A 17,059-nucleotide genomic window follows, 5' to 3' on the forward strand; every position below is an offset into this window, starting at 1 on the left:
CTATAATGAATAGAAAAACACAATAAAGATAAGAAAGACAACTGAAAAACAATTTGATCATCTGTCTTTTCTGTTTACGAATGTAGGGAGAGTCTAATAAAAGAAATTCAGCTGTTATGGAAAAATATGATTATTGAGAGTTTAATCGTAACGTAACACAAGTGTTACAACGTATGGCGATATGTGTTTAATAATGATACAATAAAAATATAAGGTAAAGCTACCAGCTGGTTACAATATTTTTCTGAGTGTGCCCGTTTAGTTACTGTTTTGAAAAATAAAAACAAAATATTTATTGTTAATTTCGTGTTATATGAGCAAAATGGAGCAAAATTGGGCCATCTTTACTTTTTCTGTGCAGCAAAATATTTTCTTTTTAAGCCAATTCCATAAATTTACTGGCAATTTAACATCGAACATGACTGCTAATGTGACCTCTACCTAAAAACCCCCAACAAAAATGAAACAATCGATTGTTGCGCAAAACTGACACTTTTGTGTGATAATGTGTATCCCCCTTTTAATCGATTGGTCGACAGTCCAAAAGTCGACCTACCGAACCCTATTCAAAAGTCAGTTGGTTTTTTTCGGTTTTTGCACGGGGAGCTGGGACTGGTGTGTGTGGTGTTTTTGAAATTAATAATAAAAAACTACAACAAAAAAATTTGATTAATTCAAAAGTCAATTAATAAATAATAAAACTACAAATCAACAAATTCACACAAAGTAAGTGATACAACAACAAAAAATAAACGTTCTATACGACATGGCTGTGTTTTGTTGCTGCCGACAAATGACATTGTTTATAGAGATTTGCAAAAATTTAGCTGTGTATTTATTGCAAATATATATTGTTAAAAGATAGATATATAAAGAATTCGAGGAAATTTTAAATAATATGAATATGAAGATGATCCGCAATGAAATTACGTAAAGTGGAATGGAAAAAAAAGTGTGCCGACATTGGGGGTAGTTAACATGATGAGCTTGACTACGTGCAGTTGCTGTAATCAGAGCTTGTTGCTTTTGTTTTCAAGTCTTCGACCTTTTTTGTTGTTGTTGTCGGCCCAGTGCGATTGCTCGCTGCTTTTTGGAAATCTCAAGAACAAAATTGATTGATTTTTATTTTGGAATGTGGTGTGGGTCTCAAAGCACCCATACCTGCCCTAGTTTAGTAAGTCATTCATTTGTTTCGTGGAACTGGTTTCTACCAAATTTCCCTGAAAATCAAAGCAATAACTGCTATCTTCACAGTCTGTGCGTGCTTTTTTTGGCAAGAACTTGTTGCCAGGAGCAAAGTTCTTTTTAAACTGTTCCGTTCAGTTTTTGTTTATATCTTTATGTTTTTATTAAAGCAAGCAAAAAAAAACGACAACAATATTATTATTGTTATTTTGTTGTGATAAAACAAACGCATAATATATTCTTTGAGCTGTATGCCGCCGCTGAATATTGATTACACTCTCATATAGCTCATGGTTGAAATTTGTTAGGTTCTTTGAAGGTCACCAAAACCAAACTTAGTTGGATGAGAGGGTATGTATTTTTATTAAACAGTCAAGTCTAATAACAGGTATATATTTTTGGGAGATCGTTTGTCAGGTGGTAATATCACAAATAAAAAGGAGATTCTATTTGGTTATATGGGAACCTATACAGGATGAGATAAAAAAAAACTGCAAAAAAGTCAAACGCCATAATTTTTACATTTTGTTTTTAATTTTTATTTAATGAAGGCAAAAAATGTTGGAAATAGCGTCAAATTTTAAAATAAGTTTAGATTTGTTCGAATTGTTCACCTTTGGTACGAATTATGGCCATCAAACGGCCAATGAAACCGTCGTACGCTGCCCGAATGTTGCTCTGCGATTCTCCGTGGAGCGCTTGCTTGAGGTGATCGACACTTTGGTATTTTTTAGTGCCAACCTTGCTTTCCAAACTACTTCAGGTACAACGGATTTGTATCCGGAGATTTTGGAGGGCATTGAGCGTTGGAAATGAAACGAGGAACCGCATTTTTGGAACCATTCTTGAGTTGCGCGTGCTGACTGCGCTTGCTTGAGGTGATCGACACTTTGGTATTTTTTAGTGCCAACCTTGCTTTCCAAACTACTCCAGGTACAACGGATTGGTATCCGGAGATTTTGGAGGGCATTGAGCGTTGGAAATGAAACGAGGAACCGCATTTTTGGAACCATTCTTGAGTTGCGCGTGCTGAGTGCGATGGTGCTAAGTCCTGTTGGAATGTCCAAGGTCTGCGGCCAAAATGTTTGCAAGCCCAAGGCTTTAATACACCCTTCAGAATATTTTCGCGATAATATTTGGCATTTATTCTGATGCCACGGTCGATTCGATTTCGATCAAGTTGCTTCTTTCAGATGTTGCTGTTTTCTTCCGTCCACTTCCTTGACGTCGGGCTACGCTACCAGTATCACGGTAACGAGCGATGCTACGAGACACAAAAAATGTATTCACATTTAAATGCTGAAGTGCGCTAACGATAGCCAGTTCTTTACGTAAAAAGAGTCGTATACTGAACTTTCTTTCCCGAACGTCTGTAAGCGTATTAAGAAAGACTTCATAGGGTTTGGCTGCACTTTATCTAAATAATGTAAATAATAATGTAAACCGTCTGATTGATCCATAAAGATTACCAACACTCGTTATAAATATTAAATTCTTATTCATATCGATACTTGTGCCAGTCAAACAAGTTTCATATTCAAAGTATGGCCAGGTGTTACAAGAATATACAACGTTATCGTCTGTTTTTTTAAGCAATCTCTAAAAGGTTGGAAAATATTAGCCGAGAAAAAAAGGGTAAAACACATTTAAAAAAATCAAAAATTAATCAAATTCTGAAAAATATATATATAAAAACAGCACTGAAAGTCGGTCGAATAATTGTTAAAATTATTAACAAATAAAGTTAGAATTCTGAAAATATTTGTTTTTTCAGATTCACGTAATTTGGTTCCAACTCAAAAATTCGTTTACATGCGCGGTTGCCATATAATAGCCACTCCACTAAGAAACCTGCTGGTTCATTGCGTTCATACTGGAATTCAAGAAAAAAGAGATAGAAGGAGTGAAAAAGCAGTTAGTTCGGCCGGGGCGAACTTTGAATACCCTCCACCATTTGGAACGCATTTGGAAATTTAAAAAAATCAAATAAGTTAAAAAATTTTGTTCTAATTTTAAAATACTAAATATTTGAAGTCGCCGTTATATTGGCGTGGACAAGCAGCATAGGCAACATTTCTCATAGGCCATTACAATATTCAAACACGAAACTTGAAAAAATATCCGGTGAATAATGTCGCTATAATCATCAAGATACGGAATATGGGGGCGTACCCTTATATGGAGGCTATACGAAGACGTGGACCTGCACAGACAATTTTCTGTCATAGGCTGTAGTATCCATTACGAACTCCAACTACCAAATTTGAAACAATTCCGCTGAATAAAGTCGCTAAAATCATCAAAATACAAATATTGGGAGGAACCATTATATGGAGGCTATACCAAAACGTGGACCTACATGACCCATTTTAAATACCAAAAGTTCTGCAGACATAATACACATTTGAGTAAAATTTTATCAACCTACTTCATTTCGTTCGGAAGCTAGAGTGATTTTCACAGACGGACAGACGAACGGGCAGCGCTAAATCGTCTTAGAATTTTATGCTGATCAAGAATATACATACTTTGTGGGTGTATATTTCGAGGTGTTACAAACGGAGTGACAAACTTAATATACCCTCCATACTATGATGGAGGGTATAATAAGTGAAATCCCTCACAAATTTCATATAAGGATATACATTTTTAATTCCTTTGCAAAAAATCTCTTCTTTTTTCAAACCACGAAAATCACATAAAACAGTTTGCTATAAGTATATAAAAATCTGTGATTACATCTATTAAAGAGCTTTGAAATAATATTCTTTAAAAAAGAATCACAATTCCAGCTTTGCTCTGAGTCGTCTTGTGAACCAAAAACACTAATAACAACAACGATATCCAAATATTATTGTTAAACATGTTTTGCTGTTTATTTGCTCTCTACTTCCAGTTATTACGAATCTAGTCTGCCCGGCGTTGATTGAAACTATTAGCACTTGGCTCATTATTGGAGTGAAAATTCGTTTTAAAGCTTTTAAATAAAGCATAGCAACAATGGGTAGATTTGTGTAGGCACATTTAAATACAATCTACAGCAATAACAAAAAAAAAAAAAACACTGTTTTTAAAAGATTTTCTTATCGAGGTCTTTGAACCATAAATCTTCACGAAATGAAATGTGCCGAAAATTTATTGATGATGACGTTAAAAATGTTTGCAGTGCGTTGCAGCAATTGAATGTTGTATTGCACAATCGTAAATCGGCAAGATGTGCGATTTATCGACAGTGGGGCCTTGAATGAATTGATTCTTTTTTTCATAAGACAAAAAACATGAGATGTATAAAGAAAGTTTGTTGAGTTAACTTAATGAACCTTCCCTAAAAAATTGGAAAAAAATTATATTAGGAATTTGAAATCGATTCTTAACTGAGAGAAATTCAATTCTAAAAAGGATATTTTTTAAATGACACTAACTTGGGATTTCCTTCTTCTAAGATGTATATATTTGTATCATATCACATCAATTTGCCCGGCTTATAGAGGTTTTACTGCATTTTGTTTTTTTTTAATTATTTGTAATCAATACTCTTTATAGAGACACTAGGTCATATAAACATATATATCAATGCATGTGCATTCGCACAGACAGTCATTATCAATTTTTTTGCTAGATTTAAGAGGAAAGAACAACAACAACAACAAATAAATGTGTCAAATACTCATCGAAATCTACCATGAACGAGCGAATCGGAATCAATTAATAACAACGTACTAGACATTTTGTATTACAACGTAAATTAATTGATGAATGAAAACAGACAATGAAACCTTAGCTCTTTTTTTGTCCGGTTTATTTTAATAGAGGGTGATTTGAAAACAAGTAAAAAAGGTGTAAATTCGGCTGGCTCAACTTTGAATACCCTCCACCATTTGGAATTAAGTTTGCCACTTTAAAAAAAATAAATAAATAATAAAATCCGTTAAAAAATCTGTTAAAATCTTAAAAATTCCGAATGTGGGTCTATGCGACGGCGTGGACCTACATAGGCCACATTTGTCGTAAGCCAATGCGAAACTTGAAACAAATTCGGTGCATAATGTAGCTAAAATCATCGAAATACCGAATATCGGGGACAATTTTCTTTCATAGGCTGTAGTGTCTATTACGAAATTCAAGTATGAAATTTCAAACAATTTCGGTAAATATTATACCTAAAATCGTCAAAATACCGAAAATCGGGAGGTGCCGTCATATGGGGTCTATACGAAGACGTGGACCTGCATAGACAATTTTCTGTCATAGGCTGTAGTATTCATTACAAGCTACAAATACCAAATTGGAAACATTTCCGGTAAATAATGACGCTTAAATCACCAAAATACCGAATATCGGATGGTATCGTTATATGGGAGGTACCATTATATGGGGGCTATTACAAAACGGACCATTTTCAATACCAAAAGTCCTGCAGAGATAATATATATTTGAGTAAAATTTTATCAATCTACTTCAATTCGTTCGGAAGCTAGAGTGATTTCCACAGACGGATAGTGTGGCGGACATCGCTAAATCGACATAGAATTTTATGCTGATCAAGAATATATGTACTTTAAGGGGTCTAAAATGTATGTTTCGAGGTGTTACAAACGGAATGACAAACTTAATATACCCCCCATACTATGGTGGAGGGTATAAAAACCGGTAAGGAAAGGCCAAAAGTCGGGCGTATGATAGATAACTTTCACAATTTATCCAATTTGGATTGATATTACATATATGGTGGATAATAACAGTTAAATCGGATGAAGTTGAATATCGAAGGTATATAAAAATCTAAACCGATCTCGATAAAATTTAGTAAGGTTATTTTCGAGCTACCGGACATTAGTCCGACATTACATTAGTTACATTAGTCCGGTATCAAATATTATTTTGGTGTGCATATTACGCATGTGAGGGACTTAAAACCCCAAATCGGATGAAACATTTATATGGGAGCTATAGCTATAGCTGAACCTATTTTCGCCAAATTAGCTGTATTTGCTTCTGGACTGAATCCGGACGGATATGCCAAAATTTAGGTCATTTGGACTGATATAGGCCATTTGGAGCACAATTAACCCGAAATCGGTTGAAAATATCTACCTATATCTAAATTTGAACCGATTCTTGGGCCAAACATATATTATTTTGATAATTTCATCTCAATCGGATAATAATTGTGAACTGCATTTTGTTCAAAAAAAAAAAAAAAAAAAAAAAAAAAAAAAAAAAAAAAAAAAAAAAAAAAACATGGACAGAAAGTGATTCGATGAAGATCCTCAAAAGTAGCTATGACTCTATGTCGCTTCCTTCTTCCTGTTACAAACAAATGCACAAAGACATAATACCTTTACCTCAATGTGGTGTAGGGTATAAAAATTGGGAAGACTATTAAAAATAACTCATACAATCCGGAAAGTGACAGAAATCTATATTTGATTTTGATAGTGCGGTTCATATAATGTAATCTTTGAAGGTTATTTCATGGTCCAATCTTAAATGATACATCCTCTTTTGGCAGCATACTCTTTCCAACATTTTGGCCGATATCTCACCAATAAATGCGGTTAGAGGTTTCTCAGCCAATGACCTCTTTCGTGGTTAATTTGGATTAGTACAAATGCGACTTAAATGGTCCATCCTCTTTTGGCGACACACTGTTTCAAAGATTTCGGCCGGTAACTCACGAACAAATGCGGTCAGAGGTTCTTCAAGGTTTCGTGGTTAATTTGGATGAAATCATAACGGTCTTGGTGTGAGTTTAGTACTTTTGTTTAGGTGCAACTACTACAGGTGCCGGGAAATTCGAGCCAAAACAAGTTGAGAAGGTTGTACAGTCTATTGATATTCTAATGAGAATTCAGAGTGGAATTACTGAATTATGGGATGTCAGAACTTGCTTCCCTCATTCGAAGATATCTTTGCCCTATTCCCATAAAAACAACGAGTCATATATTTTTAATTAATTCAACTAATTAACAACAAACGACAAGTACATTAACATTTACAGTTCACATGGTTGGCATATTCAATACGGATTTTTGTTTTGTAAATAATATAATCTCTAAAATAAATATGTTTCTATTCAAACATACAAGTGACACATATTTAGACAAAAACACTCGACAATACAACTGGGACAGATTCGGTTGTTTCTTATCACATTCGTTAATGCACATTGTAAAGCAAAGAGTAAGTATGATATGCGGGTGCTGTATCAGTCAGCTAGATATTTTTCTCGTTTTAAATCCGCACTGTATTTTATCACCAAACCTGTTGTAGAAGGGACAACTACTGAATCTATTTATTTAATTCATTTAATTTTTTTATGTTATGTTTTAAAATAGTCTTTTTAAATATTCACCTTTAAGGCGCCCAACTTAGTTTGATGCCTAACTAAGTTTAGTTCGGAAACCAAATGCTTTGCATTTCGTACCATAAATGTGATAATAAAAACATTTTCAAACCTGTATGCCAATTAGAAACCAACCGGTATTCATACATAATTCTTGATTTCTTTATTTCAGAATGGCTCCCCAACAAGATCAGCAGCAGCAGCAACAACAGCAATTTGCGTAAGTCTATTCTATTATTAAAATGCTTGATTTCTAATTTTTTATTATTGTATCAAAAAAAAAAGTTATCAATAACAGCACGTGATTCATTTTTAAAATCATTGAAAATATACCAATATCTTGTCTCGAAATTTATTAGGGTGGCCGCCTCATAAACTGGAATTCTTGGCAAATTAGAAATATGATCACTCGAAACTGAACTCGAAAGATAAATACATATTTCATGAGTATTTTTCAAATTAAATAAAAATCAACAATTTAAAAAAGTGCCTTTCAGAAAAGTGTTTTTTAAGAGATCACTTTCGAATCTTCATAAAGAAACAGGAAGTACGGAAATCCACAGTTCAAATCCATTTAATATTACACAGTGGATTTTTAAATATTTGTTTAGTTGTTTCCTCCACCTACTGTTCATTCCACTTTCACTGTAAAATTCTAAAAATATTTATTTCAACGCTACAATTTAATGATGCAGAATGAGAAATATGTAAATGAAATTTTGCCTGTCTATATGCGCATTTTTTTGTTTTGTTTTATATACATTGTTGTTGGAGTGGATGTGTGTGTGTGTGTGTTCTGATTGCCATTTTTTTCACCTAAGCACTATACAAGGCCAATGAATGTCACTTTCAAATATAAATTATGAAAATGCGTGGGGTATAGTAAAAATGATTAGGGTTGACTAGGGTAAAATCTCAAGAGGTGCTGTACTTGCCTATAGAAGCCTTCAAGTTCGTTTTGTGTATAGAAGACCACTGTTCACAAAAGACTTTGAGGTCTTCAATTACCACAGAAAATCTTAAGGAAAACCAAAAAATAATCGTGAGGTCTTCTATAGACAAAAAACCTTCTATTGACTGTAGACCTCAAGGTCTTTGTTATAGAAGACCTCAAGATCTTCTATTGACTATTGACCTTCTATTGCCTTTAGACCTCAAGGCCTTTGTTTAGAAGACCTCAAAGTCTTCTAGGGATTATAGAAGACCTCAAAGTCTTCTAGTCACCGCAAAGGACCTCAAGACTTCCGGGTCTGTTATTTTCTATGAAAGAACTCAAAATCTTTTATAGACCTCAGAGTTTTGTATTGTCTATGGAAGACCTTAAGGTATTCTTATTGTCTATGAAAGCTCTTATATTGTCTATGAAAGACGTCAAAGTGTAGTATTACCTATGGAAGAACTGTAGAAAATCTCAATGTCTTCTATTGCTTATAGAAAATCTCAAGGTCTTCTATTGTCTTTAAAATACCTCAAGGTCTTCTTTTGCCTTTAAAAGATATCAAGGTCTTCTGTTGTATTTAAAGGACCTTAAGGTCTTCTATTGTCTTTAAAAGACCTCGTGGTCTTCTGTTAACTTTAGAAGACCTTTAGGTCATCTGTTGTCTGTGGAAGACTTAAAAATCCGATATTTTCTATGAAAACACCAGAAGGTCTTCTATTGTCTTTAGAATACCACAAATTCTTCTATTGACTTTAGAAAACCTTTGGGTCTTCTGTAGTCTATGGAAGACATTTAAAATACCTTTATTGTGTATGGAAGGCATTAAGGACTTATATTGTTTTTAAAAGACCACAAAGTCTTATATTGACTTTAGAAGACCTTAAGGTCTTCTGTTGTCTTTTGAAAACTTCAAAATCCACTTTTCTCTATAAAAGACCTCAAGGTCTTCTATTATCTTTAGAAGAGCTCAAGGATTTCTGCTGTCTTTAGGAAACCTCATGGTCTTCTATTGTCTTTAGAAGACGCCAAGATCTTTAATTGTCTTAAGAAGACCTCAAGATCCTCCATCGTCATTAGAAGACCTTAAGGTCTTTTACCTTTAGAAGACCTCAAGATCTTCAATTGTCTTTAAGAGACCTCAAGGTCTTCTATTGCCTTTAGGAAACCACATGGTCTTCTACTGTCTTTAGAAGACCTCAATGTTTTCTATTGTCTTTAGAAAACCTCAAATACTTCTATTGATTTTAGAAGACCTAAAGGTCTCCTGCTGTCTATGCAAGACTTCAATATCCAATATTCTCTACAAAAGTCCTCAAGGTCTTCTATTATTTTTAGAAGACCACAAGTCTTCTGTTGTCTATGGAGTACTTCAAAATCCGCCATTCTCTATAAAAGACCTCAAGGACTTCTATTATCTTTAGAAGACCACAAGGTCTTCTACTGTTTTTAGAAGACCTTAAGATCTTCTATTGTCTTTAGAAGACCTCAAAGTCTTCTATTGTCTTTAGAAGACCTCAAGGTCGTCTATTGTCTATAGAAGACATTTAATAGACCTCAAGTTCTTGTATTGTGTATAGAAGGCCTCAAGGATTTGCATTGTCTTCTATTGTCTTTAGAAGACATTTAAAAGACCTTAGGCTCTTCTTTGGTCCACAGGACGACCTCAACGCCTGTTATTATCTGAAGGCTCTCTAAGTGTTTTGTTGTCTACAGAGATACAGACTCTTGAATGTATAGAAGAAGATCTCAATATGTACTGTTGTCTCTAGGGAATTGGAGGAATCCGTGATCTTCAATTATCTAAGCAATGCTGAAAGATTTATTTTTTTTTTTTTTTGGAACACTTCGTCATACCTATTTTTATGTGTAATGTGTATTCATGACCACCTTTTTTATTCTTTTTCTTTACTAAAAAGTTTTACCTATAAACCTGAAATAATTTGTTTCATTATTTGTATTATTTATCAAAAAGTGTAGTTTACCTCATGTAATACAAGATACTAATGTATTCGATATCCGGCGACCTCCTTCAATGCTTTTGGCCCATTTTATAAAATAAATCATGCTTTATGCCAGTGATTCTTAAGTGCATAGCTTTCTGATTTCTTTTGTTATTATATGCTGACATTAAACACTTAAGAAGTGACGTTGATGTATGTTCAGAGAAAAAACATCAAATAGCGCTTCCTTTATATTTAAGAGGCCTCTCACCTCAACGGTTTAACAAACACTCATAAGTGTTGCCAACTTTTTGTAATGGAAATCCGCATAATTGAATTTTACTTTGCCATATAGGGAGAAGAAAATAATATAAAATGAGTGGGAGAGAGTCAATTAGAACTAAATATTCAAAAAAAAAAAAAAAATAATAGTATTTTTGCTGCCCCAATATATTAAGTTTTAGTACCATCTGGCCATAATTGTCATTAGAATGCCTTTGTGTTTTTCTTGAGGAACTATCTACCCAAAGTGAAAAAATCGCTAAATTGGCAACACTGCCAAATCAAGAGAATAGAACTGAGGCAAATGAGAGCAGTGCATTTTTAGTAGCTGTCACTAAATATTTTAGCGCCCATTAAACTTGACAACGAAAAAGTTAACATTGTAACTATTTTCCAATGGCATTTTTCAATCAACAACAGAAAGACGAAAAAAAAAACAAACAAATTAAAATACATACACCCGGCAAACAAATGACCACAAATAAAAACAGATAAGCAAGAGAAAAATACATTAAATTGTAGGTAATTATTTTTGGGGGGATTAATCAATGATTGTTTCTGGCGTGCTTGCCAGCTCGCCTGCTGCTTGCTCTTTTGTTTACTGATCAATCATTTAACAAGAAATAATAGAAAAACATGTGTACTTTTTTCTATTCTTTAATTTGTGTGCTAATTAGATGTCGCGTGTGATTGATATTTCAGCGATTATTGTTTAGGCCCATAGTGATTATGAAAAGTTAATAAATATTTAACACTGTCGTCGTTCGTGGTTCGATACAATTGGAAATTCAAACTTTAAACGACATGAAATGTGTACATCTATAAATATTATTGATAGTTGCTTGTCGATAAGAATTAGTTCGACATTTTTTTGTGTTTATTGAATTAGCGATAAATGGTATAAGTGTATGTAAAACAATAACAACAAACACAGCAACGACGATAATGATGTTGACATTTTGAAAACTGTTTTCAAAATTTATGATCGTTATGGAGGCGATCTATTTTAGGGTAAGATATATTCAGATGTAATACGAATTGGAGGAAGTAATTTGGGTTGATAAGAAATATTGGGGTCTTTCATCTTGTGTGTAGGAAATGGGAAATTCTACTAAATTAGACAACCTTTCATTGGGTCTTTATTTAAAATCTATTAATTACTTTGTTTAGGTTATAGGGCTTGCAGTAACCTTGTGTGACAACTACTTTACTGGAAGACTATAGAATACTTCAATACCTCGTATTGTATATAGAAGACCTCAAGTCCATCTATTGCCTATAGAACACCTCAAGGTCGTCTGTTCCCTTTAGAAGACCACAATGTCTTCTATAGCCTATAAAAGACCTCTAGGCCCTCTATTGCCTATAAAAGACCTCTAGGCCCTCTATTGCCTTTAAAAGACCTCAAGGTCTTCTATTGCCTTTAGAAGACCTCAAGGTATTCCAATGCCTTTAGATCTCAAGATCTTCTATTACCCATAAAACACCTCAAGGCCTTCTATTGCCTATAGAATACCTTAAGTTTTTCTATTGCCTTTAGAATACCTTAAGTTTTTCTATTGCCTTTAGAATACCTCAAGGTCTTCTATTGTCTTTAGAAGACTTCTAAAGACAGTATAAGACTTTAAAAATTTAGAAAACCTCAAGGTTTTCTATTGCTTTTAGAAGACCTCAAAATCTTTCGTTGCCTTTAGAACACCTCAAGGTTTTCTATTGCCTTTAGAAGACCTCAAAGTCTTCTTTGTCTTTGGAAGACCTCAAGGTATTCTTTTGTCTCTGGAAGACCTCAAGGTCTTCTATTGCCTATAGAACATCTTAAGGATTTCTATTGCCTATAAAACATCTCAAGGACATAGAACATCTCAAGGTCTTCTATTGCCTTTAGAAGTTCTCAAGGTCTTCCATTGCCTTTAAAAGGCCTCAAGGTCTTCTATTGGCTTTAGAAGACCTCAGGAGACTCTTTGTAGAATACCTTAAGAATAGAATACTTTAGAAGAACTTGGGCCTCTTCGATCCGAAATACCTCATAATTCCGCAAATAAAGCAATTTTATGAAATTATGTTTTTTTTTGTCCTATTCCGATTACAGTTTGTTACCAAAAATCATCAATGGCGGTATTGCCGGCATCATTGGTGTATCATGTGTATTCCCCTTGGATTTGGTCAAAACTCGCCTGCAGAATCAACAAGTTGGTCCAAATGGCGAGAAAATGTACAAAAACATGTAAGTGATTTCAAAAAATTATCTATGAAAAATTGTTTAAAGTAATCGGTCTTTATTTCAACAGGTTCGATTGTTTCCGCAAAACATACCGGGCCGAAGGCTACTTTGGCATGTATCGTGGCTCAGGTGTTAACATCCTACTCATTACACCCGAAAAGGCCATTAAACTAACTGCCAACGATTATTTCCGCCACAAACTCACCACCAAGGATGGACAATTGCCAATGACTAGTCAAATGATTGCCGGCGGTTTGGCTGGTGCATTCCAAATTATTGTTACCACTCCCATGGAATTGTTGAAAATTCAAATGCAAGACGCTGGTCGTGTTGCAGCCCAAGCGAAAGAGGCTGGCAAGGCGGTGGAGAAAATCTCCGCCACAAAATTGGCTAGCCAGTTGTTGAAAGAAAAGGGCATATTCGGTTTGTACAAGGGTATTGGCGCCACCGGTTTGCGTGATGTTACATTCTCCATTGTGTATTTCCCATTGTTCGCCACGCTCAATAAGTTTGGTCCACGTCGTAATGATGGTTCCGGCGAAGCTGTTTTCTGGTATGTTTTTAAATCGGATTTTTTTTTTGAAAAGTTTAATTAATGGAATTTTTTGTTTCTTTCGTTTAGGGTATCATTCTTATCCGGCCTTGCTGCCGGTTCATTTGCTGCTCTCTTTGTCAATCCCTTCGATGTGGTGAAAACCCGCCTGCAAGCCATCAAGAAGGCTGATGGTGAAAAGGAATTCAAGGGCATTATGGATTGTATAACGTAAGTGTTGAAAATTGAGTCATTATAAGATTATATTTTTCATATTTAAGAAGCCGCCAATATGAGAAAAATGTAGTCTACTTTGAGAAATATGAGGACAACATTAGGCATAACTTCAGTCTTAAAGAAAATCAATTTGTTATTCTGAAAGAAGATATTTAATGTTGTCTATGAGAAGACCTTAAAGTCTTTTTGGCATTCTAAAAGAAGACGTTTTTGTATTATATTAGAAGACGTTTTTCGTTACCCAAAGAAGAGTTTTTGGCCAGGCCTATTTGACTTATGGGACAGACCTTTTAAACTTCTATGGTCTTCTATAAGAAGGCTTTCTGGTCTGGACCATTTTTTCTTCCATGCGAAGATCTTATGAGTTTTTAAAAGAAAACATTTGTTTTATGAGAAACATTTGCAGAGCTTCTTGGGTCTTTTGGCGTTTTATGAGAAGACTATGCTTACCTTTACCTTTTGCTCTTCTATAAGGAATCCTGCTGCTTTTTTAACAAACATTTTGGCGTTTTATGAAAAGTCCTTTTCGGCTTCAATGGAGAGACATTTTGAGAAAAAAAAAAATGCCGTCATTTGTAAAAGGTAGTTGCTGTTCTCTAAGAAGACATTCTTGCCATTAAAGCGAACCAATTTTCTTTCTGTCTATGTGAGAGACTCCCATAAGAATATATTTTATGAGTGGGCCACTTGGTCTTCTATTAGATGACCTTTTGGTCTTTAATAAGAATGTATGTTGATCTTCTTAAAGGAGATCTATGAGAATACATTTTTATCCTTCTTTTGAAGACATTTTGTTCTGCTATGACCACGGCTTTCGCCTTCTAGGTAGAGATCTTGTGGTGGCATGTAGAAAAATGAAACCATACCGCAATTATTATTGAAGGCAGTTGCTTTTCTATATGAAGAGATTCACGACATTCAAGTAAAGACATTTACTTCTGCATTAAAGGACCAACTGTTGATCTGTTGAAATATCTTCGGGCGGTATTTAAAATTTAAAAGACCATCTAGTCCCAGACCATCTAGAAAGTCCCAAAAGAATATCATTTTGATCCTTTTTATATTTTGTTAGAAACAACTTTTGGGCTTTCTTAAGAAGTCCCCACAAGAGGATCTTCCTGGCCTTCTATAAAAAGTCGGTTTAGTCTTCTATACAGGGTGAGATGAAAAAATTGCAACCAAATTCAGACTGCTGTCATTTCTAAGCCACTCGTTCGACAGCTGTTAAAATTATTCCAGTGATAGCTCATTATATTGTTTACAAGCGTACAAAAGCCTTTTTGGTGAGAATTTTCCAGAAAAAAGTTATTCGTGATGGAATTCAAGCGTAAAATGAGCTCGGCGTAAAGCCATTGAAATTCCAAAAACTTACACCGCAACAGAAAGGAAATAGACTCAAAAGAGCTAAAGAGTTGCTTCGCTTGGCTGAAAGTGGTGAACCGCCGAATTTGGTTTTCTCCGCTGACAAAATATTTGATGTCCAGCTATTTGTGTTTACTTGCCAAAGAGGTCAGCTGAAAATGTTCAACTTCCGTTGGCCATCGGAAATCAAGCGCCGGCCATGGTGATGGTGTGGGACGCCATAACAGTCGATGGTCGCTCTCCACTTGTATTAATCGACCGTGGCATCAGAATAAATATCGAATATTATAGTGAAAATATCATCGCGAGGTTGTATTAAAGCCTTGGGCATGCAAACATTTTGACCACAGATCTTGGACATTCCAACTCAGCACCATGGCACTCAGCACGCGCGACCCGAGAATGGTTACAAAATGAGGTTCCTCGCTTCATTTCCAGCGCACAATGGCCACCAAAATCTCGGGATATCAATCCGTTGGACTATTGTGTTTGGGGTATTTTGGAAAGCAAAATACCAAAGTGGCGATCACCTCAAGCAAGCGCTTCGCCGGGAATGGGCCAAAATACCACAGAGCAACATTCGGGCAGCGTGTGACAGTTTCATTGGCCGTTTGAAGGCCATAATTCGTGCCAAAGGTGGCCAATCTAAACTTATTCTAAAATTTGATGCCATTTCTGACATGTTTTGCTTTCATTCAAAAAAATTAAAAAAAAAAGTATAAATTGTGTCATTTGACTTTGTTGAAGTTTTTTTATTTTACCCTGTAAAAAGGTCCTTCTTGTCTTTTAAGTGACAAGAGGATACTTTGGTCTTCTGAATAACTATAAGAGGATATTTTTGGTTTTCTATTAGAAGTCGGCTTTTTGACTTTCCTAAGAAGGCCCTCGGATGTTCTAGTCCCCTTGACTTCCAGAAGAAGGATTATTTATTTTATTATTTTCAATATTTCAATTCATTGTCTAATATTTTCCTCTTTTATACCTTTCCAGAAAAACCATGAAATATGAAGGACCCACAGCCTTCTTCAAGGGCGGTCTCTGCCGTATGATTGTGATTGCACCACTGTTTGGTATTGCCCAGACAGTCTATTTCTTGGGTGTGGCCGAGGGATTGCTTGGCGTTAAGAAGTCTGCGTAAATACTAGGCCCCCCGATCACACACAAAGAAGAAAAGCGCGCACCCACACCCAAAAGCAGTTAAGCCAGTTACAAATTTAAGGAAACTCTAGCATTTCCAGTGATGAAAGATAAACAGTCGTCCTCTCGTAAACAAAAAACAAATGCATATAGTTATATATATATAAAAGTAATGTGTACATGTAAAAGTTATGTGTTTGTTGTGTATAGTGAAAATGTTATTGCTTGAAGAAAAAAATGTTACATTTGTTTTTTTTTTTTTAATAATTATGTATAACCGGAACAAAAAAGAAAAAAGAAAAGGTCTCTTTGGGGAAGGTGAGTGGGGTTGAAATGTGAACAATATATATTATATTTATAAAAGTTATTATCATTGAGACCCTTCTCGCCTATCTCTGAATCGATTCTTTTCACTGATGACCAGAAAAAATGTAATTTTAAACAGAATTGTAAACAAAAACATGTTTTAAATTACATTTCAATTGCCTGAAGACATATTTGTCTTAAGCCTCCTCCCACATATATGATGGGGCCATAAATGTAACCATAAATAATTGAATTTTATGTTTTGAAATGCTATTAAGAAAAATATAAAGAAAAATCACACACAAAACAAAATCAACTACAACAAGACAATAAATAATGCAGAAATTCTAAAAATAAATCATAACTTCCGCGAAATACTCTCCCCACATTTCTTCCCTCTGTCGTTAATTTGTTCGCCATATGATAATTGAAGTTTCCATAAACAATGTTCACACAATGTTCGTTCGTATAACGTATAACTCCATATATACCGGGTGAGATGAAAAAAACTGCAACAAAGTCAAACACGATAATTTTTATTTTTTTTTTTTAATTTTATTGAATGAAAGTA

General features: G+C 34.6%; 1 protein-coding gene across 1 annotated transcript; it reads left to right on the forward strand.

Annotated features, from left to right (window-relative positions):
- Positions 1 to 569: 569 nt before the first annotated feature.
- On the forward strand, positions 570 to 16,326 carry LOC101901808 (mitochondrial glutamate carrier 1). Its single transcript, XM_011295336.3, has 6 exons — positions 570 to 726; positions 7,704 to 7,751; positions 12,783 to 12,917; positions 12,982 to 13,467; positions 13,537 to 13,677; positions 16,036 to 16,326. The coding sequence occupies exons 2-6, from the start codon at positions 7,705 to 7,707 to the stop codon at positions 16,181 to 16,183; spliced, it is 957 nt and encodes a 318-aa protein (XP_011293638.1). The 5' UTR covers positions 570 to 726; position 7,704; the 3' UTR covers positions 16,184 to 16,326.
- The last annotated feature ends 733 nt before the right edge of the window (positions 16,327 to 17,059 follow it).

The sequence above is a fragment of the Musca domestica genome, unplaced genomic scaffold (genome assembly GCF_030504385.1).
Source record: "Musca domestica strain aabys unplaced genomic scaffold, Musca_domestica.polishedcontigs.V.1.1 12, whole genome shotgun sequence".
Classification (NCBI taxonomy): domain Eukaryota; kingdom Metazoa; phylum Arthropoda; class Insecta; order Diptera; family Muscidae; genus Musca; species Musca domestica.

What these genes read in the sequence shown, in the direction of transcription:
- LOC101901808 (XM_011295336.3), top strand. Translation starts at nt 7,705, where the DNA reads ATGGCTCCCCAACAAGATCAGCAGCAGCAGCAACAACAGCAATTTGC. An exon ending in CAGCAACAACAGCAATTTGC is followed by an intron (nt 7,752 to 12,782) that starts GTAAGTCTATTC and finishes TTCCGATTACAG; the next exon opens with TTTGTTACCAAAAATCATCA. An exon ending in TCCGGCGAAGCTGTTTTCTG is followed by an intron (nt 13,468 to 13,536) that starts GTATGTTTTTAA and finishes TCTTTCGTTTAG; the next exon opens with GGTATCATTCTTATCCGGCC.